Here is a 25,390-nt window from a genome sequence, read left to right as displayed (position 1 = left end):
TTCCACTTACCGTAGCTATCAAACTTTCTATAAAAACATGTCAGTTCTTGAACTTGTGCTTTCACTGGAACTTGTCCTTTCCAGACAGCCCTTACTTATGCCGTTGTCTTGAAGTATTCTCCCCTAACCGTTTCAGAGTTTAGTGTCTTACATTAAGGTCTTTGGTACATTTTGAGTTTATCTGGGGGAAGACAATGGCTCTCGTTTGGTTCTTCTAGATGTGAAGATCCAGCTTCCCCGACATGGTTTGTCGAAGAGGCTTCTTTTCTCAACCTTGTCCAAAGTTAGGTGGCCATAGCTGTCCGGCTTACTCCTGGGTCCTGTGCTCTGTTCCACAGATCTGCATCTGCTTTTCTGTCTGATGTTTTGTCCCTATGGCTCTGTTGTGTAGTTTAAGTCAGGCATCTCGAGGTTTCCCGTGTTGCTCTTTCTGCTTAGGATTTTGATTTGTCCAGTCAGTCTCGTGTGCTTCCATGTGAATTTTAGGATTGCTTTTTATAATTCTTTGGAGAATGCCTTGGAGTGTTGGTAACCTGTAATATATGTTTTACAATACTAATTCTGGCAATCCACGAACATGGGAGGCCTTCCTGTCCTCTAATGTCCTCCACAATTTCTTTCTTCGGTGGTTTAAAGGAAATCATAGTTTTCAGCCTGTATACTATTTTTCTTCCTATGGTCACACCATAACATATTTAACCATTTCCCTATTAGCAGATATGTATTGCATCCATGTTTTCCCTGTTAAAAAAACACAGCCACAGTAGTTAGAGCTAACCGTTGGAATGCATCTTAGTTTAATATCTTGAGGCAGAATCTCACAAAATGTAGCTTAGGCTGGCTTCTAGCTTTCTGTCCTCCTTCCCTCAGCCCCCAGAGTGCTGGGATTACAGGCATGTGCTATTGTGCCCTGTTCATATTAAGTTCTGGGCACATATGACCCCTTCGGAGTGTGTATGTGTTCATTTCACCATCTCACTGTTACATTGTGCATTGTTGTTTTGTGTGTGTTCTTCAAAGACAAGGGATGGTGGATTAGAACGGTGGGAGGAGTGGTCTCCAAGCACAGAGGAGATGGCTAGTAGAAGAATGGAAGAGAAGACAGTAAAGGGGTTTGTCTGGGAACAACCTTAAGCCAGGGTGGCTGAGGCCCCTGGTTCCTGGCCCATGCCTGCAGAAGTAGGCAGCTCTGCCCTGGCCTGTTGGCTCACACTAGGGAAGCAGGATGCTTTCCTTTTACTTCTTCCTTACTCTGGCTCCGGGGAGAGGGCTGCACCGTGGCATGCCTGAAGTCACCACTGCTGAGGCTTCGGTCCCACCCCTCCCCAGAACCTGGTCCTCCAGAGGAGTGAGTTTGATGTTGGTGGCACAGCCAGGCTTGTGGGTTGAGTTGGGAGTCACTGCAGACCTTGAGATGCACATCTGCTCTCTGGCTTCCCGCAGACTCCGGCCTTTTCGGCGTGCCCCTTCACAGCCTGCTGGAAGCTGACCACAGAGTCCTCCCCAGCACCCAGGTCCCACTGCTCCTGCAAGCTGTAAGTTTTCCCCGGCTTGGGCTTACTTAGCCCTTGAAGGGCTGGCTCTGAGGAACATTTAGAAGATGGCTACCACAAGGCTGAGAGCCTGGGCTTTGGAGAAGGGACTTGGATTCAAATTCTGCCACTAGCATATGCCGGCTTGGAGACCTGGATGCAATTTTGATTGCATTCTAGAGTCTTCGTTTTCAATGTCCGTGAGCTGGGATTCTAACAACAGTTTTCTTTGGTTGAGGACGGAATGAGAACATGCCAGAAGCTCTCAGTACAGTGCTCGACTCACAGAAGTGGTTCAGGAAGCTCATAAGGGCTGAGGATTTGGCACAGGGGTAGAGTACTTGCACCCCATGTTCAAGAACCTGGTTCCACCCCCAGAAACACAAAACAATAACAAGAACTCTTGTTATTTGAAGGACCCTTCTAGCATGTTTCCCTTCCCGGTTTTCATGAGAGACAGATATACTGCTCAACCTGTTTGCCACCAGTGGCTGGCTTGAGTGATGTTCTCTTCCTCTGATAGTTGCTGTCCTGTTTGGAAAAAAGAGGGCTGGACACTGAAGGCATCCTCAGAGTCCCTGGATCCCAGGCCAGGGTAAAGGTAATGGCTGGCTTCTTCCATTTCTAAAGGCTGCCTCACCTCTCCAAGCCCAGTGCTGTGTTCAGCTGGGAAAGACTCTGGGTCCTGGCTGGCCTATGGCCTGATTTTGATGTAGTTGTGGGATTCCAGGAGACAGGTAGGTGAACCAATAGAGACATGGGTTCTAGGCTCACACTGCCAACACCTGTGGAGTAGAGCCCTGCACTAAGTGGCTTGACTCAGAATTGCATCCAGTCCTTTTAGCAACCATATTGGGAACGTGCTGTGGATGTCCCCACCTTGCAAGAGGACACTGAAGCCCAGACAGGGTGAGCAGCTTACATGGGGGCTGTGGGCGAATTCTTGGTTGCCCTTCTTTCTCTAGGGGTTGGAGCAAAAGCTGGAGCGAGACTTCTATGCTGGCCTCATGAGCTGGGACAAGGTTCATCCCAATGACGCATCTGACCTGCTCAAGAGGTTCCTCCGGAAGCTGCCCGCACCTCTGCTCACAGCCGAGTACCTCCCAGCGTTTGCAGCAGTGCCCAGTGCGTGCATGCATGTGGCAGTCCTGCGCATGTGGAAGGGAGGGAGGGTTTGGCAGTCCTGTGGATGTTCAGCGACCGTGGGAGGTTGGGAGCCCTGGCCTTGGTGGGGGAAGGTGGAGAAGGGCAGTGGTGGGCAGACTGTCCCACCTGTTCAGAAATGTCTGTCTGTCTCCTGGGGTCTCAAGCTGATGGGGCATGTGTTTGTCATGTGTATATATTGTACATGTGTGCATAGGGTGACAGGGAAGAAGATGAAGAAGCTAGGCCTTTGGCGACTGGACCTGTTATCAGTCCCGACATGGACAGGGAACTGGCTGACTTTAGTTCTTTTCTTAAAATTGTTTATTACATCTTAAAAGGTGTGTGTGTGTGTGTGTGTGTGTGTGTGTGTGTGGTGGGGAGGGCACATGCCATAGTGCACACGTGGAGGTCAGAGGTCAGCTTTCAGGAATCAGTTCTCTCCTTTTATCATGTGATGCCTTGGGGTCATGACATCCATGGACTGGAGCTTATGGGGCTTATGTAACTGGACCCCTGTGTGTGCTGATCTTTCTGTCTGTGTGCACTCAGGTGAGACCCTCCTGTCCCACATGCACACAGATTCCTCACTGGGTTTCCTTCCAGTTCTCACTGTAAGGACCCGGGAAAGCCAGACAAGCCTGACTCTGTCTCTCTCTCTCTCTCTCTCTCTCTGTCTCTCTGCTTTCTGTCTTTCTCTGTCTCTCTGTCTCTCTCTCACACACACACACACACTCACGTTTAGGCTATCTGAACACCACCATCCACTATAGCAGGGCTCTGAGTGTTCTCTCTTGCCTTTGTCTCTCACAGCCTCCTTTTAAAACATGCATCAAGCCATCCATCCCTAACACACTTGCAAATGGGCTTGCTTGGCTCCTTCCCAGGTCCTGACCCACCTACCTCCTCCTAAGCCTGCTTCCCAGTTGTGAGACACCCACGGAGGGTGCTCCTCCTCCTCAGCTTGTCTCCTCATCCTCCAAGCCTGCTGCTCTCTGACTAGCAGGGTTTTCCCACATACCAATACACTGCCACCTGACCAAGTTCAAATGTCTATGTTTCGGGAGGACCCCTGATCTGACATGCCATGTGCCCTTCTGTAACTTCCTGTTCCTCCTGGAGTCTTTGATCTCAGGTGTGGGCTAGCTTTTCCTTACAACCTTCATCTTGCAAAGGGTATTGCATGAAGCCTTCCATCCTGGACAGGTGAGCTGCCTGCGTCTCCTCTCAGGGATGACTCTCTGGCCCCTGGCATTCTTGACCCCCAGCCATAGCTCAGCCCAGTACCTGTCTGTCTGGGCATATATACAGACATGTGAGGGTGTACATGCCTTGGGTATGTGTGCTTGTTTTTCATTAACAACATTTGGCGAGTGTTTTGACCAGCACTGGCTGGGCTTCTGCCTGAGCATGCTAACCAGGAAGCAATGGCAAACCTTATGGGAAAGGACTGCTGGGCTTCCCTGTCCTGGATTTCTTCTGGGAAGAGGCTAGAACAATGAGGGAACATCCCTGAGCTGCTTCTCCCTCCCTTCTTCCTCTGCAGACATCCCTGACCTGAAGCAACGCCTGCAGGCTCTCCACCTGCTCATCCTTCTCCTGCCCGAACCCAACCGCAACACCTTGAAGGTAAAAGTGGCTTTTATGCCCAGTCTCAGCTCTCAGCCTCAGTGCACTCTGAAGGTGCTCATCCTATCCATGCCTCCATCACACGGCCACCATTCACGAAGTCCTTGTCTGAGGTCTTCCCCAAACACAGCAGGAGAGCTCTCAGAGCACATCTAGTCCACACACTCTTCCAGGGCAAGGCTGTAAGCATCTTCCAGGGCAAGGGCTCTTCGTGCTGAGAAGCCTGGTGAGCCAGGAGGAGATACATGCATTAGTCCAGACCACTCTTCCCTGAGGACTCCTCAGAGACTTGCCAAGGCCATGTGCATCTCAGAGTGGACCTGGAGCAGTTGGCCAGTCCCAATCTCACTCAGCTGCTCTATGTCCTTTTCAGCTGTGGGAGGTGTGGTATGGTGTTGGTGTTCTCTGGAAAGCCAGTTTGAGAAATGGTCCCCTCAGGGCTTTTCACTGTGTGATCTGGGAGTGGATGCTGAGGGCTGGGCCTGGGGCTGGGGACAGCCTTGGCTTAGCTCCCTGCTCCTCCCCTCCTGATTGTCCTTGGATTTGACAGATGGGTCAGCCAGATGAGCCTGCACAGGGCCTGGGATCTTCATCTTGAAATTTCTGCTCCCTTTAGTCACTGGGGATTATGAAATATTTTGCTTGATTGTTTTGGGTGCTGCAGGAGCTAGCACAGGAGAAATCATGGGATAGAGATTGTGGTTTTCCCATAGGTGTTCAATGTGTGCCCTTTCTCCCGCTCCTCTCCCTCCCTTCTTTCTTCCCCCTTCGCTCTTTTCCCTCAGCCTCTTCCTTCCTTTCTAATCATCCTTCACCTATCTTCCTTCCTCCCTTCTTTTCCTATCCCCCATTCTTCCTTTCCTTCCCTTTCTTCTTTCTATGTACTACCTTTTCATCTATCCATCTCTCCATCCACCCATCTCTCTCTCCTCTTCATCCTTACCATGTGGCCCTTGGCACATTTCCTAAGCCAGATTGTTTCTCTGCAAAACGAGTCCAACAGTAAAACTTTCTGTGTGGCCTTGCTGCTGACTTAGCATCAGTGTGGTGGCAAACCAATGCTAAGAGGCCAGCTGATGGGTCAGGGGCACAAGGCCTCAGTAGATGGTAGCTGTGATCCACCCTGTAAGGATTCAGGCATTACGCTGGCCTGCCCCTGTCACCTGGCAGAATACACTCAGGCAGTACCCTGGTCAGCCCAGGTGCAAAGGGCCCCTTTAAAAGAAAGACCCTGCCCAGTTATCTTCTCTTTCTGCTCTGTCTTTCCTGCTCTCTTCCCTTCCTCCCTCTCTTTCCTGCTGTTCCCCTCTCTTCTGCCCTCTCCCTCTCTCTCTGTCTCTTTACGTCTTTTCCCTTTCCTTCCCCCTCCCTCCCCTTTCTAATAAAACTTCTCACTTAAGCTCTGTCTTCCTGGTATGCCCCTCTGCCCCCTAGGTCACCCTTTCTGTCCACACCCACCAGCATTATCATAACACACCCCTTTCTGCCCAGACTCCAGGGAAGTTGTGGGTGGGAAGCCCAGGGTTGTACTGGAATTTGAAGCACGTTCTATGCCCTTCCCTAGGCGCTCCTGGAATTCCTCAGGAAGGTGGCAGCCCAGGAACAGTACAACAAGATGACCTTGTGGAATGTTTCCACAGTGATGGCCCCTAACCTCTTCCTGCCCCGAGGGCGGCCTCCCAAGCTCCCCAAGGATGAGAAGCAGCTGTCAGAGGGAGCAGCTGAAGTTCTGAGCTTGATGGTGCAGTACCAGGACCTGCTTTGGACGGTGAGTGATGGCCGTGAGCAGGCTTTCCACGGTTTCCACCAACCCTGACGTAGCTGCCCACTTGCTGCTGTCTATCATATCACTCGGAAGCACTCTTCTTAGGACTCTATGGGACTGTGCAGAGGCTTGTATCCACCCCCCCTCACACACACACATTCAAGGCTAAGAAGACTACATTTTCTTTCCTTACAACCATACCTCTCACCTCCCAGGCAACTCCCAGCCCTCCGGTTTCCCCTTCGCCCAAGTATAGTAGATGTTCCCTAAGCTACCAGCAAGAATGTCCCAGCTTTGAGGCTCAGGGGCATATGGCCGGCTCAAGGGAGGCCAAAGCCAAATATGAGAGATAGGCGTGCCTTTGCCATGAGTGTTGTTCCAAAAACAAGCAAAGACACAGGGGGGCACATGGGGTGGGTGGTCCTAGTCTGTGGAAGCTGGAGGAGGGACAGGAACCCTGAGATGATCACTCAATTTTCCTACCACACACTTGGCACCATTCACAGTGGCAGCTCATGCCACTTTCTCACTCTATTACTTTCCTATCCATCTGCCCACTTGCCCAAACATCGTTCACCCACATATCCAACTACCCATTTATCCATTTACCAACCATCTGCCTATCCATTTGTCCAACCAATCACTGCCTATCTACCACTCACCCATGTACCCGCTAATCTAGCTACCTACCTATCTTCTTTCTACCCATGATCCATCTACCCAATCACCTACCCCGTTCACCCATCCATCCATCCATCCATCCATCCATCCATCCATCCATCGATCCATCCATCACCTATTCAACCATGTACTCACCTACCTACCTATAATCTATTCATCTACCCATTATCCATCCATTTATACACCCACCCAAATACTCACCCACCTATCCATTGATCATCCTTTTACCTACATGCTCACCCATGTATCATCCACTCATTCACTCCTCCATTCACTGATCTTCCCTAGTCTAACCACTCACAAACCCATCCATCTATCCATCTTTTTATTTTATCCCTCGCTTTATCCATGAGTTAGAGTTATCCCTCCAGATCCCAGCAAGTGAATCCTTCTCTGAGTACCCCCATATCCTCTGTGTCCTGAGCCAGATGAGGGCTAGCAAGATAGCTCAGTGGTTAAGAGCAATACTGTTCTTCCGGAGGACCAGGGTTCAATTCCCAGCACCCACATAGCAGCTGACACTGTCTGTAGCTCCAGTTCCAGGAGATCTGACGGCCTCTTCAGTCCTCCATGGGCACCACACCACCGGGCACACACACATCCAAGCAAACCATGCAAATGCATCCTGGGCTTTTTGCCTCTGGGTTTTGTTCAAGTCCTTCGCTCAGCCTGGATGTTCCTTCCAATTTCCAAAGGCAGACACTAGTGCCCTCTGCTCATTCTTTAAGACTGAATTCAGGGTCAGTTCTTCCGCTGAAGGTCCTCTACCACCACCACCCCAGACTCTCATAATTCTCTGGTCTGCACTCAACCTTCTGAAGTTATATGGCTACTAAAACATACCGAATTATATATTTTTAAAGATTTTTTATTTTATCAGTATGAGTGTTTAGCCTGCGTGTATGTAGGAACACCACATATGTTCCTGGTCCCTCCAAAAGTCCCAAGAGGACTTCAGATCTCTCAGAACTGGAGGTACAGGTGATTGTGATGTGGGGACACACCCAGGTCATCTGGAAAATTGGTTATTGCTCTTACCTGCAGAGTCGCTTCTCTGGCTGCTACAATTTTTCCTGTTAGAACAAGTCTTCTTGTTGTTATTTTTTGAGATTCCTTAAGTAGTAGTTTTTTTTTTTTTTTAAATTCAGACAACACAGATGTGTACAGCAAGACAAGAGAAATCTCCATAGGTTTCTATACATCATAGTTTGTTACACCTCAGAAAGAAGGTCCTCAGCTAAGCTGACCAGCAGGCCTCCAGCAACACCCCCAGGCATACTGATTAGGGTCCTCAGAGCAGGAGGTCAGTCAGATGTATTTTAGGGCACATCTCTGCCTGGTGTGCCAATAAACAGTTCCCGACAAGCACAACTCTGTCTAGAAGCCTCAGGGACTGCTCCATTCTGAGTCCAATACTCCAGGGTCCTCTTTTGGACTAAACGTCTAACATTCATTCCGCCAAACTAATGCTCTGGTAGCCACTTTACCCTGTGTGGGAAAAGCCTTGGTGGCTGGAATGGGACCTTGCTTGGTCTCTTGCCTGCAGCAGCACAGCACCGGGCTGAAGCATGATTCTTTCTGGCCAGGTTGCTTCTTTCTTGGTAGCTCAAGTGCGAAAACTGAATGACAATAATGGCCGTCGTTCCCAGCTCTGTGATGGGGGCCTCAAGACTTGGCTGCGGAGGACACATGTAGACAGGAACAAGAATGGGGATGGGCTTGAGGCGGTAAGTCCCCCCTCCCCGCAAAAAAAAAAAAGTAGGTGAATGGAGAAACTGACTGAAAGTGGGGGTGGGGTGAGGGGGGAGGCACCCTGTTGAGGAAGGGCATCCAGTTTCTCAACATTCCTGCCACCAAGCTGCCAGGCATAATCATCTGCAACCGCCAGAGGGCACCCGAGCCACATCGCAGAGGTGGAGGAGGCGCTGCTGTGAAACCAGAGAGGCTGGGGCTAAGGGATGGGAAGCTGCCTGGTTTGGGGGGGGGATGGGGTCTCCTAGAAGTCACCTATTTGGCCTTAGTTTTAGAAGGAACTTTGTGTGTCTAGGTCAGGGGTCAGAAAGTGGATGGGCAGCTTTGTGGGGCAGGGATGAGGAAGAAGGAAAGAGAACACAAAGCAGGGAAGAATCTTCAACAGAGTCCCTTAGGAAAGGTGTGTGTGTGTGTGTGTGTGTGTGTGTGTGTGTGTGTATGTGATGAGCTGGCATGAGCCTGGATGTGTGTGTACACATCTGTACATAGTTCACATGTGCTCCTATGTGCATGCTTTCCCACACCTGATGTAAGTACAGATCTGCATGCATTCCCTCACCTGGATGTATGTGTGGATTTGTCTATGCATATGGTGTGCATATGAATACTGCTCCAAGTACGAGTGTGTGTGTGTGTGTGTGTGTGTGTGTGTGTGTGTGTGTGTGAATTCCAGGGATGAGTGAGCCCTTCATTCTTCATCTCCATCATCTCCATTTCCAGACTCCCAAAGTGGCGAAGATCCAGGTGACCTGGCCTAGCATGGATCTTCTGCAGGTGCCTCTGAACCCTAGCACCAGAGTGACCCACATCCTGAAGCTGTTCTCGGATCGCCTCAACCCTGGGCCACAGCCTGAAGAGGGCAGTGAGGACCCACACAGCATTCTCTCAGAGTAAGGGCCACCTCCCTGAGGCAGGAGCCTCCCTTCTCCCCTGCAGGATGGCTCAGTCCCTTTGAACTGCAGGCCATGAGGAGTTACACATGCCCCTGCCTGCTCTTGGCCATCCTCTTTCTGTCGTGGTCACAATGGGTTCTCCAACCTTTTCAGGGCTTCTTGGTTCCAAATAATAATGAAAAGGGTCCTCATTCATTATTGATTCAATATATATCTAATAAATGGCTACTATAGGTCAGACACCATGTGGAATGCTAAAATGGCAATGAAAGGACTCAACAGAGGGGCTGGAGAGATAGCTCAGTGGTTAGGAGCACTGACTGCTGTTGCAAAGGATCAGAGTTCAGTTCTCAGCCTCTCCAGCTGTAGAGTACATGACTCTGGTCTCCACAGACACCCATACATATGTACACGTATTCCTTCCCCATACTCATAAAAATATATATATATAAATATAACCAAAGAGGTTCTGGCCTTACAAGCCCATACCATGTGGAAGAGACAGATGTAAATGGAGTAGCCATCAACTGTCAAGTTAAAAACTGTATTAGCTTTTATAAGAATACAGAGAGCAACATGTATGTGTAATGAGATGCCCATTGTAGTCTGAGGAGCAAACAGGGCTTGTGAGCACAGAAAATTGCACATGTAAATGTCTTAAGGAAGCAAGAGGCAGCATAGTCAAATGCGTCAGTGAGACTTAGTATGTGGGGTCATTCCTAGGCACTGGAAGCAGTCAGAGCCCTCGGGAGCTTCCTTCATGGGTTTGGCACAAAGATTGCCAGAGTGTCAGCCCTTACCAAGTGTCTGATCCAATTCCTTCTGATACAGATGAGAAAATGAAGGCCCAGAAAGGGGATAGGGCATGTCCAAGACCACAGAGCAAGTTGGGAGCAGATCCTGAAGCTGAATTCAGGATACCTATAATTATCATAATTATATACTTACATGTTACAGCTATCACACATACTATACAATGTCCAGAATCTACCTCCCACAGCAGGGGGCTCTTCCCATTTGTCACCTGATCTCACCCCTCTGAAGGCCATTTCTGATGCCTAGAAGGAAGGGGCCTTGTGGCAGAGTGCCTGGGGCTGGTCTTCTCCAAGGACTATCTGGATGTCTCTCTCCACTGCTGGCTGCTGGCCTCCTTCATTGGCTCCAGTTCTCTCAGAAGGGCCCATAAGCCCTTCTAATTAGGACTGCAGATCCTTGAGGATGCCGCCTTCCAGGCCTGAGGTGGTCTTGCCTTCTTCAGCAGTGGCCAATAGATTTTTCTGTCTATCTCACAGCAACACGAAGCTGGCCAACTTCCTTGTCTATGAAGTTGGAGGGAATATTGGTAAGTTCCCCTATGGGAAATGAGTCCCAAGCTCCTGGGAGCTCTTTGACCTTGAAAGGTCAGAATGAACCTTCCCTCCAGACCTTCTCCTGCAACTGGTAGAATCCTGCTGTAAGGGTCAAGATGAGTGTGGCTGACTTCAGAACTCTTCCTGCATGGACAGCTCTACCCAGGGCTGACTCTAGGATGGAAGACTGACCTGTGTTTAGTGTGAAAGTTGACAGTTCTACCAGGGATGTCTCAAGGACACCCTAGGGAAGGGAAATCTCAGTCCTGGATCTGGGTGCCTTAGGAATGCTGTAGGCCTACCAGCATCCAGCTCCAAGGGTCCTTGCTTTGTGAGAACCAGGGACAAGCAATGGCTCTCAAACTTGAGTGGGGCATTACAATCACCTCCAGGGCTGTGATGACAAATGTCTGTGTCTTGTGGACTCATGTTTCTAATAAGATCCTTCATGTGACTGAAGCTGCTAGTCCAAGGACCAGCCCACCCCTGGAGAGCCACTGACCAAGAAGGGGAGACAAGACAATGCCCAGCAGTTTGTGGTGGCTGAAGGGCAGCTTTACCTGGGAGAAATGGAGGAGGAGCTTGCAGGATCCACCAGGGGGCTCTGAAACTCAAGCGGCACGCCTGTATCAGTGCTGGAGGCTAATCCACATCCTCTGGTGTGGATGCCTGGGGAAGAGGGGTTAGGTTTCCTTGCAAAGCACCTTCCACCAAGCAGAAGTCACCTCTGAGAAAGGGGTAAACTGTGAGCCACAGCAAGGCTCCCATAGCCGGAGGGTGGTACCTTGCCTGATGAAAGGTTCTGGGAAAGATAACAGGACCTTTTCCAGTCATAGTCTCAATCTCTGGGATTCCTTCTTCCCACAGGTGAACATCGCCTGGACCCAGATGCCTACCTCTTAGATTTGTACCGTGCCAACCCCCATGGTGACTGGGTTATCAGACAAAGCCCCACCTAAGTCTGAAATCCTAAGACACAGCCTGGAACACCCTGCCTGGGAGCTGAGTTCTTCATGTGGAAAGACTGGGTTTCCCTCCAAAGTCTTCCTCCCAGGAAATACCTCTTCCATGCCAGACAGCACAGGACTGGATCTGCCCCCCCCTGCCATATCCCCCCCACCCCAGAGCCCCAGAGGGTGCTGCCCAGGGCATCTGCATCTCCACAGGAGTTTGTCCACAATTTCCAGACACAGGGGGAATGAAACTGTAGCAAGTGTCTCAAGAACAGATGGGAATTTCCTGAAAACATTGCTTTGGAGGCAGCCCCACAGCGTGGAGTGGGAAATCACTGTGACCATGGAAGACCCCCTTGTCTTCTGTGAGATCCCAAAGATGCCATGGACAGCCCTAGGAGACCTGGATAGATGACAGACTTCCCTCTGCACTTGTGCTTTATGGAACCTTGTCGTTTTATAGCATATTTAAGTTGCTTCCACATTAAACACACAACTAGCTCAACACTGCTTTCGCTTCATTCTCTCCAGCCTGGCTCATGGTGGGTGCTGCCTTCCTGGCAGTTGACTGGAGTAAGGAGATGAAATGCCTTGCCAGTGCTTCTTCTGTAGGCGCTGGCTATGCACCATGAACCCGCCCCATCCAGCAGGAGCAAAGGAGCAGGAAGGGATGCTGGAGGGAGGGCAGTGATTGCTGTAGGGCACTCCTGACACCTATCACTTAGGACCCCAGCTCTTCCCTTCTTTCCCCTACTCAAGTCTGTCTTCTCCTCGGGGAAAGTGAAGTCTCATTCATTCATTCATTTGTTCATTCAATAACGAATGTATTGAGCCTCTGATTTATACCAAGAGTTTTACAAACTCCATCTTCATAATGCTCCAGTGTTTCTGCTTCAGCTCTGCTCAGTAGACTCTGAGGCTAGCTCAAGACCAAGCAGTGCTCCAGGAAGCCTGGAGAGTGAGCATATGAGAAGGAAGGGGAGACCATTAGAGGATGCAATATCAAACAGGTTGCCACAATGGGCAGGTAGAGCTTAATTCTGCGGAGGGACCCTGAGAAACAATGTAGAAACTGTCTCCTTGAGTCACCCCATCCCAGGGGTAGAGAACGAGGCTGCTGGGCGCATGGGGAGCAGAGGGGGAAAATTCAAGCCCAGGCACTGGATACAGGCTGATCCTGACTATGATGGGCATTGCTCCCCCTCCTACTTCCAGGCTGCCTGGAGGCTTTGCCAGAGTGAGCTCTGCCAGCCAATGAACTCTTGTCTAAAGACACAGAAGCAGTTTAAAATGGTTACTGACTCTGTGAATACTGGAGGGACAGAAATAGCTTGGCACTGATAACATCTACTTCACCCTATGGCATGCTATTGGTGGTGGTAATGGTGGTTGTGATGATAGTGGTAATAGGATGATGGTGATGATGGTGGTGATGATGGTGATCATGTGGTAATAGTGATGATGGTGGTGGTCAATAGGATGATGATGATGGTGGTGGTGATGATGATAGCAGTGATGATGGTGATGGTGGCAATGTAAGTGATAATGATGGTGGTTACAGTGGTGGTAATGATGGTGATGATGGTGGCAATGATAGTGGTGCCATGTTGGATATTACGGCTGTATACAAACAGGATATTTAAATATCTTTTCTATGTGTTTGGGTGTTTTGCCTGTGTGTATGTCTGTGTACCATTTGCATGCCTGGTGCCCACAGAGACTAGAAGGAAGCATCCAGTTCCCCGGAACTAGAATTACAGATGTCTGTGAGCTGCCATGTGAGTGCTGGGAATCAAACCCAGGTCCTTTGAAAGAGCAGCCAGTGCTCTTAACCACTGAGCCATTTCTTCAGCCCCAGATTAAAATATCATATTTGTTGTTCTGTTGATACAACTATTGCCTAAGAAACACAAACACGAGACTCGGCGCCCACGTGGAGTTTATTGAGAGAGGGGAGAGAAAGAGGGGTAGCTGGTGGCCAACCGAAAGCAGGAGAGAGAGAGCAGAGAGAAAGAGCAAGAGGGGGGCCAGAGAGAGAGGCAAGCTTGGCGCGCTTGCTTTAAAAGGGGGCAGGGGCTTGCGCATGTGTAACTGAGTCCTCTGGCAGCCAGGTAAAGCTTGGCCATGAGCGTCCCGCCCATCGTTGGGGGTGGGGGTCAGCAGGCTGCTGATTCCTAACAATATTGGCTTTACTCGTGATTCTAGAAATGGGTAGGCTTTCAAACTAGAAGGGATTTAAAGAGCTCAGGGATTGAATGTGGGCAGACATTATGGGCAGGAAACAGAAATGGCAAAGAGACAGCTGCTTTTGATGTGGCCTTTGCCTTCCCAAGTCAGCTGGCCATGGTCCCTGAGGGACACCCGGCTGCTGTGGTGGTCTGAGGCTCAGCTCTTATGTACCATGTATGCTTAAGTTAGGCTCTCGTGGAGTGGCGCTGCAAACCATCGTGAAAAGATGCATGCAGCAGAAAACACTTCTTCAGGCCTAAATTATGTGACGGTGCTGCTGCTGCTGCTGGTGGGAATTGATTGGTGGCTATGGTAGCAATGATGATGGTGGTGCTGTGGGCAACTGGTGATGATGATAGCGGTGACAGTGAGAATGTAATTGGTGTCTAGGATAGTGACAGTGGTAGTGATTGGGGATGATGTCGGCTGGCGGTGGTAACTGATGACAACGATGGTGAGGATGATTGGTAATGGTGGTGGTGATTGGGGTTGATGATGTTGGTGAGAGTGGTGATGATTGGGGATGGTGGTAATGGTGATTGGTGAGGATCATAGTGGTGGTAGTGGTGATAACTGATGACTATGACGATGATGATCTCAATCCTGTTGAAAGCTTTTTCACTGAAAAACTAGAAGAATCTCACAGCACTTAAAGCACTCTTCTGATCTGTTCTCTGGCCTTTTAGGCTGTCTAGTGTCCCTAACTCTATCCCCACGGTGACCTGTGTTTGCCAGACACATGCACCTCCTTCCGGATCCCCAGAAAAACCAAGTCCATTCCTGTTTCAGGACTCACAACCTTGCGGTTAACTCCACTTAGAATCCTTTCCCACAGCCAGCCCCTTCCACCTCCAGGTCTCAGGTCAAATGTACTTTCCTCCCCACCTGAAGTTGCCCCCCCTCCCCCTCCCTCCATACATGTGCATTCCAGTCATTGATTTTTACTTAGCATGTAACAACAACTGCCTGAAATAACCTAGTTGAATGAGTTCTCACTTCTGTCTCCCTGGTTGGGGAGCAGCTCCTCGGAGGCAGATCTTGGATTTGATCTTGGATTTCGAGACTTTAGGCCTGCTAGACTTTCTCACCTTTGTGGATTTGAGGGCACTGTAAGTGCTTAATAAACACTGGATGAATGAATGTGTCCATTCTTTGTCCTCTGGACCTTTGCCTGCCTGCTCCAGAATCCACGGCTGTCTCGACCTGTCCTCACTCTGACCTACCTGTTTGGTAGCTGTAGATTTCCGATACTATTATTACTCACAAGAGCCAGGCAGTCTGCAGTGGTGACAAACACTGTCCCCACATGGGTCTCAGCACCTGTGCCGGCCTCATTGCATACCTCCTTCACTAACTCACCCAGCCAGGATGGCCACAAACTTTGTAGTTAGTTTGCTAACCTGGGCAGGGGGCAGGCATACACCCTGGATGTTCTGTGGGAGCCTGGGCTTGGCTGTGTGCTACTGCTGCAGGCAGCAAGCCCTGGCTGGGGGGGGGGTTCCAGTTTAATCACATGTCAGTTGCCCCATTCATCTTCAGAGCTATCAGACAACTCATCGTCTTCCACACAGTGGCGTCTTCGTGATTGATGATCCCATAGCCACCCCTCTGCGGGCTTAGCACAACTCACAGTGGGGGCCCAGCTTCTCCAGGCTCTTTGCAGTCCGGACTTGAGTCCTGAGTCTCTTATGGGGTGTGGTTAGGAACCAAATTGCATCATCCCCAAATCCACATGGTGAAGCTCTGACCCCCAAAGGACTGGGTTTGGATATGAAGCCTTTAAGGGGGTTAAAGTTCCAAGAGGCCATCATGTGGGGGCTAGTCTGATAGGAAGAAGGAACACCTCAGGAGTCCTCTCCCCACCCAGAGCACACAGGAAAGGCCTGGAGAAAACAAGGAAGGGGCAGAGAGCCTCAAGGCAGAACAGAGGACAGCCTCACTGGGAAGCACATTGCTACCGGCAGGCCTACAGTCTAGAAATCCAAGATCAAAGTACAAGATCATGTGCTCCCTGCAAGGGACCGGTGTTAATTTTCTAAGGTTGCCATCACCCTCACCCCCCACGCTTTTGAAAGGAAAAACGATGGAATTTAACCAAATATCCTCAAATGGAGAGGGCAAAGGGCAGAAGTGATGCCACGCAGAAGCTAGGAGTAACCCAGTGCGCAGGCGCAAACTTCCCCGGGAGCAGCAACGCTTAGAGGGGCTACACCAGATTGGACACAAGTCTTGGATTCCACTCGTCCTGTGCAGGCTGAGGGTAATCTGCCCAACTATTCTGTGCACCTTGAAGGTCGGGAACGGTTTTCAAGTTACAGAGATAGCCGTGAGGGTGCACGTGGGGTCTATAGTCTCTCAGTGGCTGCGCTGAATGCCTTCTGTGTACCCAGCACTGGGCTGGGCTAAGTTCAGAGTATTGCAAAGGGCAGGAAAGGACCCAGCCTGCACGGAGCTCATAGACTGACCAGACATCAATCCAGAAATGAAAGACACCGGAGTGCCAGAAATTCCAATGGATAGAGAGGAGAGAGGAGGCCAGGAACTTGTGAATTTAGAGTGGTCCAGAGTCGAGCCCTGCAAAGCTGGCCTGTGGGCTCAGTGGTACTGGGAGTCCTGTTCCCAGTTAAGAGCTGGGGTGGGGGTGGGGTGGGTGTTGTTCTCTGCAACCCCAGTCCCACACATGTGCTGGCAGGATGATTACCTCCAGTACAGACAAGACCTTGCACAGAACACCCCAACGGTATGTACAGGCATCATGGGCGCCCAGGGGATGTGGAGGAATGGCGGACGAGACATTACCGAAGAGGTGACACTTGAAGAGATTTCAAACTGCCCCCAGCCATTGGGGACAGCTGGTTGTAAAGACCTGCACGTAGAAGGAGCTGGAAAATTCTAGCCAGGATCACCTTGAAATTCACCCAGATGTATGAGTAGGCAAGGTCTTCAGGCTGGGGTGGGGTTGGGCAGAGAGGGACAGCTCCTATTCGGTTCTCCCACTCTACCTCCAGTCAGGCTTCTTTCCCCACCCACAACCTTCAGCTGAATCAGGGATTGGCTATCCAGTACAGGAGGTGGGGCTTTGTGTGTGGGAGCTCTGTCCAGGAAGTGGTCCCTATGTTGTGCAAGGAGGGAGAGACCCAGAGGTGCTACCCAGTAGAAGATGAGGGCGAGGAGGCTGTAGGGCAAACTGACAAATTCTAAAGCCACCACCCTACTTCCCCAGTGCTGAAGGAGGCCATCTCTGGCCCGTCTGTCTGTGACGTGACTTCCAGTATGCAACAACAGAATTCTCTCTCAGCTACAGGATACCAAATCTAGGCCGAATTTCCTCTTGAGTCTACAGTCCAGTGGAGGAAGAGATGCTAAACATGAGCCATCACACAAATTACTGTGAGATTACAATTGACCAAGGAGAAGGAGGGAGGGGCAGGGTCCTTCAGTTTATGGGGTTGGGGAGCTGGAACAGGCCTGGGAACTCTCCAAGGAGTTTCCCTTGGAGAGAGGTGAGTTTCCAGGGATGTGCCACTTAAGCACAGTAGAGCTTAAGGTGAGACGAGGGTAAACAGGAGACAGGTGGAAGGGCCCCTGAAAGGCGGCAGCAGGGACAGTGTCCTTGGAGCTCAAGCATAGCAGGATGGTTTCCTGACACAGACTATGCAGGCTGGGCTATTCCGAGCACTGACAGAGCAGTGAGCTTCCTGGGAAGACGCAGGGTTTGGAAACCAGAAGGGTTTGGAAAAGGGAAAACATCAACTTGAAATTCTGAGCCTACTCCAGGGTTACCTCAGCTCTCCCTAAACACAACCCCCAGTGTTGCTGCCCTGCTGGTCTGCTCCGAGCACCTGCCTGGGGCTCTCACTGCCAATCACTCCAGCGGGGAATCGCACACATTCTTGGTGGCCTTGGTTGATACCTCTGCTCTCAGAGACGCCTTCTATACTCAAATTCCGAAGACAGAGCATTCAGCGATCTTCCCCAGAGCTTGCTGTCTCTGGTGTCCCGGGCAGTGGATTAGGATGCAGTTCCTCAGGATGCCGCTGGGGGCAGAGCAGCTCGGTCTATGACTCCTCCAAGCCAGACAGGTGCTTCTATGTACCTGGCTTTGGGCAAGAAACACTTAAGGTCCAGGTCTATCATTCTTTCTTGTCCTTCATCTTTGGAGAGTACAAGCATGGGTGCTGAGAAGCTTTTAGGCGTAGTTAAGAGACTTCATCCATGCACGAGGAGCAGTGGGGTTTATATGTGCGGGTTCTCGGGCCTGAAAGGGAAAGAGGTGGCAGGGTGGGGGTGGGGTGTGTGTGTTGGGCTTGACAGATTCCTAGAACCAGCGCTGGGTGGTAGAGAGGAAAATGACACTGTGCTGTCCCAGCCCCCACCCTGAGCTGCCAGAGGGGCTGGCTACACATTACTCCCACCCCTACCCAGCCACTTTGTGTTCTAGGGGGAGGGGAATGGGAGCCACTTGCCATTGTCCCTGAACACTGGCAGGAGGCCCGGGGAGGAGCTCCCCAATAGGGAATCCGCAGCTGTCTGTCTTTAAGGTAAAATTACCGTAATTACCCCAATTACCATATCCATCAAGAGCTTTGGACTGAGGAGACCAGAGAACAATTGGCCCTGATGGATCCGAGGAGATGTGGGAGTGAGTGGGGTGGGTGGGAACAAAATGAACAGGGCTGCAAGGGTGGAGTGGGGAATGAATGAGACCCCATTTCCTCTCTCGTTGAGACTTTTCTTTATGGAAAAATATATGCCAACCATGTGCACACGCGCACACACGAACACACACACACACACACACACACACACACCTCTGGATCATCTACCTTGCATAGAACCCCATGCCTACGGCCACCTACCTTGGACCTTACTTGCACCCTCAAAGAGCTCAGAGTAAGAAGATGACAAAATGTTAAATGACGCTGGTTGTGATCCAGGCCTTGAACAACAAACACCCTTGGCAAGCTGTGTCCTCTGGCCTAGGGAAGCAGCCCTGCCCGCTCCAGACACCAGGCTCTGTGCTGCTCTCCGTGGGGTCCCCTCACCCTGTTCCACTTGGCACCTAAGGGATGTTAGTGTCCTCTCAGTCCTGGCACAGGTAAGCCAGACATTCTGTGTATAATAGGACTCCCACTGGTAATCCGTACAGTTTATGGCCAGATTTTTAATAATTAATATTTTAAAGTTAATTTGCTTAACTCTTATTAAAGTTCAAATTTTAAGAAAGTCTTAAATATGGTGTCATATTTATTGAATCACATTTGTGGTGTGTGTCACATAGCCCCTTTGAAACCTACCAAGGCTAACAAGATGTCCCAAAATCTTAAGGAACTTGCAACCAAGCCTGATGACTTGAGCTCTATCCCTGGGGCCCACATGGTAGAAGGAGAGAACTGACTCTGCAAGGTTTTACTCTGATGTCCACATATCATATGTATCATGGCATGCATGGAAACACATGCATGGAAACACACACCTGCGCATGCACACCCACACACACGTTTTTAAAAATCCTGTTAGAAAGCAATGTCAAAAGTCATCTTTCAAATTAGTAATACTGAGTTTGTTTGTACAGGATAAAAATTCTAATATTTGCTGGGCGTTGGTGGCATAGGCCTTTAATTCCAGCACCTTGGAGGCAGAAGCAGGTGGAGCTCTGAGTTCTGGTCTACAAAGTGAGTTCCAGGACAGCCAAAGAAACCCTGTATTGAGCCCCACCCCCAAAAATGAATAAATAAAATAAAATTCTAATATTCAACAACACCACTATATCTTATTAGTTAATGGCTTTCTATTTTAGTGAGTCTTTATTTAAACACATAGTACTTTGTTAGCTACAGTTGTATGTTTCTGAGTACTAAAAACTTTAATTTTGATTACTACTATATTTAATGAGACTTGTAGCATAGTTTATCATAAATGCAAATGCAAAATCCATTGTTTGTGTCAGAGACTTTAAAAGCTGAGTTAAATAAGTTGTCACTGTGCAATAATTTCAGAGAAGAGCATTGGGATGCCTGCCCATAATCCTCAGGACCTGCGAGGCAGAGGCAAGAGGATGATGAATTCCAGGTCTGTCTGAGCTATTGGCCCACCTAATGAGATCCTGTAGCCAGAGCTACATCATGAGATCCTGTCTCAAAAACAAATTTATTTTTATATGTATGGATGCTTTGCCTGCATGTACATCTATGTATCACATGTGTGTCTGGTTCCATAGAGGGCAATGGATCTCCTGAAATGGATTTACAGACAGCTGTGAGGTGCCATGTAGGGGCTGGGAATTGGACCCCAGTCTTCTGCAAGAGTAACCAGTGCTCTTAACTGCCGAGCTAACTCTCTAGATCCACATGTCCAGCTTTTTAAAAATGGGTGCAGACAGAAGCCAGGTGGGTGATGTCATGAGCTCAAAGTCCTTGTGCAGAGAACAACCAACTGCCCTGTGAAGGGGCAGACACCACAGTCAACAAGCTGTCATCTCCCTGAGAGTTCCCTATGGCCAGCTGGCTCAGTAGGCCAATCACTGGTGCTTACAGCTCCTGGTCACCTCCTTATGGGTCAAAAAGCCAGCAAGCCCATGTGTCCATGCTGGCAGTGTTTGGGTAATGAGGACCAGCTAACGGACTAGAGTCGCTGGGATAATCAGATGTGGCCCCAACAGTCACTCCACCTGCCCCTTCCATGATTTCTGCATTGAACCTCTAGTTAGATCTTGGTTTCCAGAAGTCCTAGTGGGACCCACCAGTATGGAAGACCCCACTGTGGCCCAGGACCACTTTGCTGAGAAAGCATAGCCCTGACCAACCTCAAGAAGGATGTTAACATCTAGAGTTGGGACTACTTCACTCATCCAGGCTTGCTGTGGGTGACCCCTCAGCAAGTCAAGTGAGTGGCTTTACTCTCTTATAAATCATTTGTCAGTTTTTAATCACTCTTCACTTCTGTTAGACCCTAACCACGTTTCAGAAAGACTGCTGTTGAGAGGTCCGATGGCTCTGCAGGCTTGCTCTCAAGCCCTGTGCTGCTGGAGGATGGTCCTCTCTGCAGATAATTTCCCATAAGGCTAGTGTTTACATCCTCATGGGTTAACAGATGCCGACCTTAATTTTAAGAAGGACCAGGCACCTACTGTGCCCTACCCCTTGGAGCAGTGATGTCAACAGGCCTTGAGAATGTCCCATGGCTGAAGTCCCAGAGTGAAGGCAGGTCTGGGTCATCAGAGAGAGTACCAAAGCCCCAGTTATAGAACCTGGCCTTGACCTAGTGTGTTTTCATTGTCCTCTGTGTCTACAGCTCAAAGGTCTCTTCTGGGCAAAGATAAGAGACCTCACAGCTGAGGCCAAACCACACCCTAATTTCATCAGGATTCATGTTTAATATACCCTGTTTCCTGTTGCCTGAGATTGCAGAGCCCTGGGGTTCTAGGACTGAGAAATCCCCATATCTCTTGGTGGCGGTTCAGAGCCTTGGGTGTTGCTGGGTCTCAGGTCCTGGTATATAAAGCCTCCAAAGAGAGATAAACTGTGTTCATCAGGTGGGCCTGACCTAACACCATGGCTGTGGACTCAACAGAAAGGGTCTTTGTAGTTCTGGCGGAGAGAGGGCCAAGACCCGGTGCTGGCCCATGTAGTTCCTCCAAAGGCTTCCCTGCTTATAAATCAGTCCGGAGCAACTACTCAGTAATTAAAGAGGAGGGGTAGGTGTAATTAAAAATAATCCTTCTGAAAAGGAACAAGCCCAAGGCAAGAGAAGGCAGGCAGGAAGCAGACACTGATTGTGCTCCTATGATGTAGAAAAGTCCAAAGGAGGGGTCCATGAGAGGTCTCAGCCTGGAAAGGCACTTGCTGCACAAGCCTTGTGACCTGAGTTCACAAGTTCCCGAAGAGAACTGACTCCACAAAGTTGTCCTCTGACTGCTATACATAAGCAGTGGCCTACAGGCTCCCCCCCCCCACACCACACACACATATACCACATACACACAGACACACATATATCACATACACACACATCACATACACACATAAACTCTAATAATAAAATAACTTTAAAAGTCAAAACTAGTCAGGCAGTGGTGGTGCACGCCCTTAATCCCAGTACTTGTGAGGCAGAGACAGGCAGATCTCTGTGAGGTCAAGGCCAGCCTGGTCTACAGAGCAAGTTCCAGGACAAGCTCCAAAGCAATACAGAGAAACCCTGTCTCGAAAAACCATATCAACCAACCAAACAAACAAAACCCCCAAAAACAAAAGTCAAAACTAACCTGAAAGACAGAAAGCACATCTGGAGGTCCCAGGGGTGTAGCTCAGTGATTCAAGAACTTACCTAGTGTGCTCAAAGCCCTGGGTCACGTTTCTACCTCTGCAAAAAAGAAAGGAGGGAGAGGAGAAGGGGAAGGGAGGAAAGAAGGAAAGCAGGAAGGAAAGCAGGAAGGGAGACAGAGGAAGACAGAGATAGGCAGCCTGTAGGAGGGTAGGTCTGTGGAGGATCTGGGAGGATGGACAGACTCAGCACCAGGGAGCTCTCTGGGGTAAGGAAAGTGGCTTAGACCAGAGACCATCAAATAGGTTATGACTATGTTTGCCCAAACTCCTGGAACCGTGCTGTGAGAATAGGTGGATGTTACACTTCGGGAATGATGTCTACACAACATACAGTTTTCAGATGACCTCAAAGGGTTAAAAATAAGGTTCAAGTTCGGCTGCTGTTAGGAATAAATGCGTTAATAATGCCCGCCAAGCCTGTTAGGTTGGAGCCTGGTGTGAGAGTGCCACTAAATGGTAACCATGGTAACATGGAAACAAGATTTTTGCTCAGTAAGTGGGGCAAGGAGAGGAAGGAACACAGGGGATGGGGCTGCTGCTGGCCCGGAGGGAGGGAAGGCCAGCCCCTGCACTTGGCCTCTGATGCTGTGGGTCAGAGATTTCCTCATCTCTACTCTGCATCCTCTGGCACTGGGCACAGCAGCTTTAGACCCTGCAGTCCTTTGGCACTTAAATGCCCAGGACAGTGGAGGACAACCTCATGGTTTCCATCTACCAAGTGCACCATATATCCCTCAAGTCTGAACCAAAAGAAAGAATATTCAACCTGCTTTCACCCACAGGGAAGGAGCTTTGTCATGAGCTCAACCTGCACGCGGTCCTTCCATCCTTATGACAAGTTTGTGAAATGACTGATGTTCAGAGAGGCAAAGCGACGGGCCCAAGATCACACAGCTCTAAGTATGTTTGAACCCGGGTCTTACTACTGTAAGTCCAGACTCTGGGTCTGAATACTTGCCTGCACTAAGAGAAAACAACATTCTTTATACAAAAGTGGAAAAATAAATGTATTTACCATTTTTTGGATCAAAAGTTGGAAGAGACTCTTCATCTTTCATTGCCCATGATAGGATTATGACTCACAGGGGCAGGAAGGAAGGGAAGAAAGAAAGAAAGAAGCTAGGACATGCACATCTGTAGGTGTAACGGCCTTGCTCCTGGGAAGATGAGTCCTGCTCCTGGTGTCCAGGCTCCTGGTGTCCAGGCTCCTGGTGTCCAGGCTCCTGGTGGCCCATGTTCACAGACAGCACAGGGCTATCTTAGGGAGCTCCATTGCTGGGCTCAGTCTGAAGCCCATGCATACATTGCTGCAGCTCCTAGGTCTCACCCATTCATCGCAAGCCCTCACACACGCTGAGCTCAGTTCTCCAAACCCTGGATCTAACAGTCATTGGTCTTCCCAGAATGCCAAGGCCCTGCCAGCTTCAGGAGGCCAGTCTTCTCCAGGATGACCTGCCCCTCCTCCCAGTCCTCTTCCTCCTTGGGCCTGGAGGCTTGTTACAGGAGCGGGGCCAGCAATCACACAGACCTCTCTGCAGCCCTAGGAGATGGCCTCATTCTGCCTATCTTGTTCCTGGTCCTAGCCAGCCCCTCAACAGCCTGTCACCAGCCAGGGCCTTCTCACAGCTTCCCTTCCAATTGGGGTTTGTTTTGAATTCACAGCTCATTTGCAGATCAAAGCAGACAGGGTCATCCAGCCTCTAAGAGCTCAGGTGGCCTCTCTTCACCCTGCAGTCAGGGACCCCCCAAAACAGGAGGCAAGGGGTCCCTCTTGGATACTCTTTATAAAGGGATTGGGACCTGGCTCCAGGTTCCCCCTTCACAATGGAACCAGAAGTTGGCAGGTGGGGGAGGCTGTGGTTCAACCACTGGCATCAGCCCCTCCTCTGGATCCTGAACAGGACAAGGACAGTTAATTCCTCTGGTGTTATCTGCTGGGCACAGGCGCTGGTTGCATAGCAACCCAGATTGCTCTCTGTCTCCAGTGCGCAAAAAAAAAAAAAAAAAAAAATCAGTATTTTTTTTCCCCAAGTCTCCATCAATGAATGAGCTGGAGATGGGCCTTGGGCAGCCCAGCCTCCCTGCTCTTGCAGGAAACAACATCCCCACCCCCAACACACTGACAATACTCCATGAGGTCCCTCCCACTTGCCAGGCTGGGGTAGGAATGGGCTTTCTGTCTGTTGGAGGAATGATGGACATGAGGAATGTGTTCAGGGAGGTAGGACAGCCTGAGATCAGGGGGTCAGGCACAAGCTCAGGAGACTCGGCCAGCCCTAGGGGCAGAACTTCCTTCCCCACTCCTTAAGAACTAGTTTTGATGGGTGGGGAATGGGATGGGGGGGGCTGAAGGGGATGGGAGTATGGGAGGCAGAGGGAACTGGGATTGATATGTAAAATAAAAAAAAAAAAAAAAAAAAAAGAACTAGTTTTGGGCTGTCAATGTAGCTTAGCTGTGTTTGCCTGGAATGCATGAGGCTCTAGATTTGATCTCCAGCACTGCACAGACTGGGTACACACACACACACACACACACACACACACACACACACACCTTTGATTGCAGCACTTAGGAGGTGGAGGCCGTTAAGAATTCAAGTCCAAGGTAGGCTATGTAGCTAGTTTGAGGCCAGCAGCATGGGCTACATGAGATCCTATCTCTTATAAAATAGAAATAATTCTTTTTTCTTGTTTTTGTTTTTCGAGACAGGGTTCTCTGTGTAGCTCTGTGGCTGCCCAGGCTGGTCTCACTATCACAGAGATCCGCCTGCCTCTGTATCCTGAGTGCTGAAATTAAAGGTGCATTCCAGGGCTGCACAAGAGAAATCTTTGTTCAAGCAACAACAACAACAACAATAATAATACTTTTTGAGCACTTGAGGAAGCCTGGTTATATGTCCTCTTTCCTGTAGACACCTGAGACCCTGCGAGTTGATTCAGGAGGAAAGAAGCTAGGCTGTCCTTTCCCTCAGGCCCTTTCTAATGCTAATATAAATGTAAATTATATATTAAAATACATTTACATAATTTAAAATGACAGAAACCTAAATTTAATATTTATATGTTAACTATATGCTATATTTATGACATATTATATATTATAAAACATGTTAATAATTATCAAATTACAGAATATATAT

The 25,390-nt window shown here is 49.6% G+C and overlaps 1 protein-coding gene across 1 annotated transcript in view; it reads left to right on the top strand.

The window, feature by feature from the left end:
* Arhgap40 (Rho GTPase activating protein 40) overlaps positions 1-12,204 on the top strand; it is a 36,776-nt gene extending 24,572 nt beyond the window's left edge. The window contains exons 7-15 of the mRNA XM_051187547.1: positions 1,444-1,535; positions 2,056-2,133; positions 2,498-2,657; positions 4,222-4,304; positions 5,869-6,072; positions 8,337-8,477; positions 9,223-9,392; positions 10,688-10,737; positions 11,612-12,204. Of these exons, the coding sequence (XP_051043504.1) occupies positions 1,444-1,535; positions 2,056-2,133; positions 2,498-2,657; positions 4,222-4,304; positions 5,869-6,072; positions 8,337-8,477; positions 9,223-9,392; positions 10,688-10,737; positions 11,612-11,703 (1,070 nt within the window). The 3' untranslated portion in view covers positions 11,704-12,204. The remainder of the gene's footprint in view (positions 1-1,443; positions 1,536-2,055; positions 2,134-2,497; positions 2,658-4,221; positions 4,305-5,868; positions 6,073-8,336; positions 8,478-9,222; positions 9,393-10,687; positions 10,738-11,611) is intronic.
* The last annotated feature ends 13,186 nt before the right edge of the window (positions 12,205-25,390 follow it).

Source organism: Phodopus roborovskii, unplaced genomic scaffold (assembly GCF_943737965.1).
Source record: "Phodopus roborovskii unplaced genomic scaffold, PHOROB, whole genome shotgun sequence".
Lineage (NCBI taxonomy): Eukaryota > Metazoa > Chordata > Mammalia > Rodentia > Cricetidae > Phodopus > Phodopus roborovskii.
This window is presented reverse-complemented; position numbering and strand designations above follow the sequence as displayed.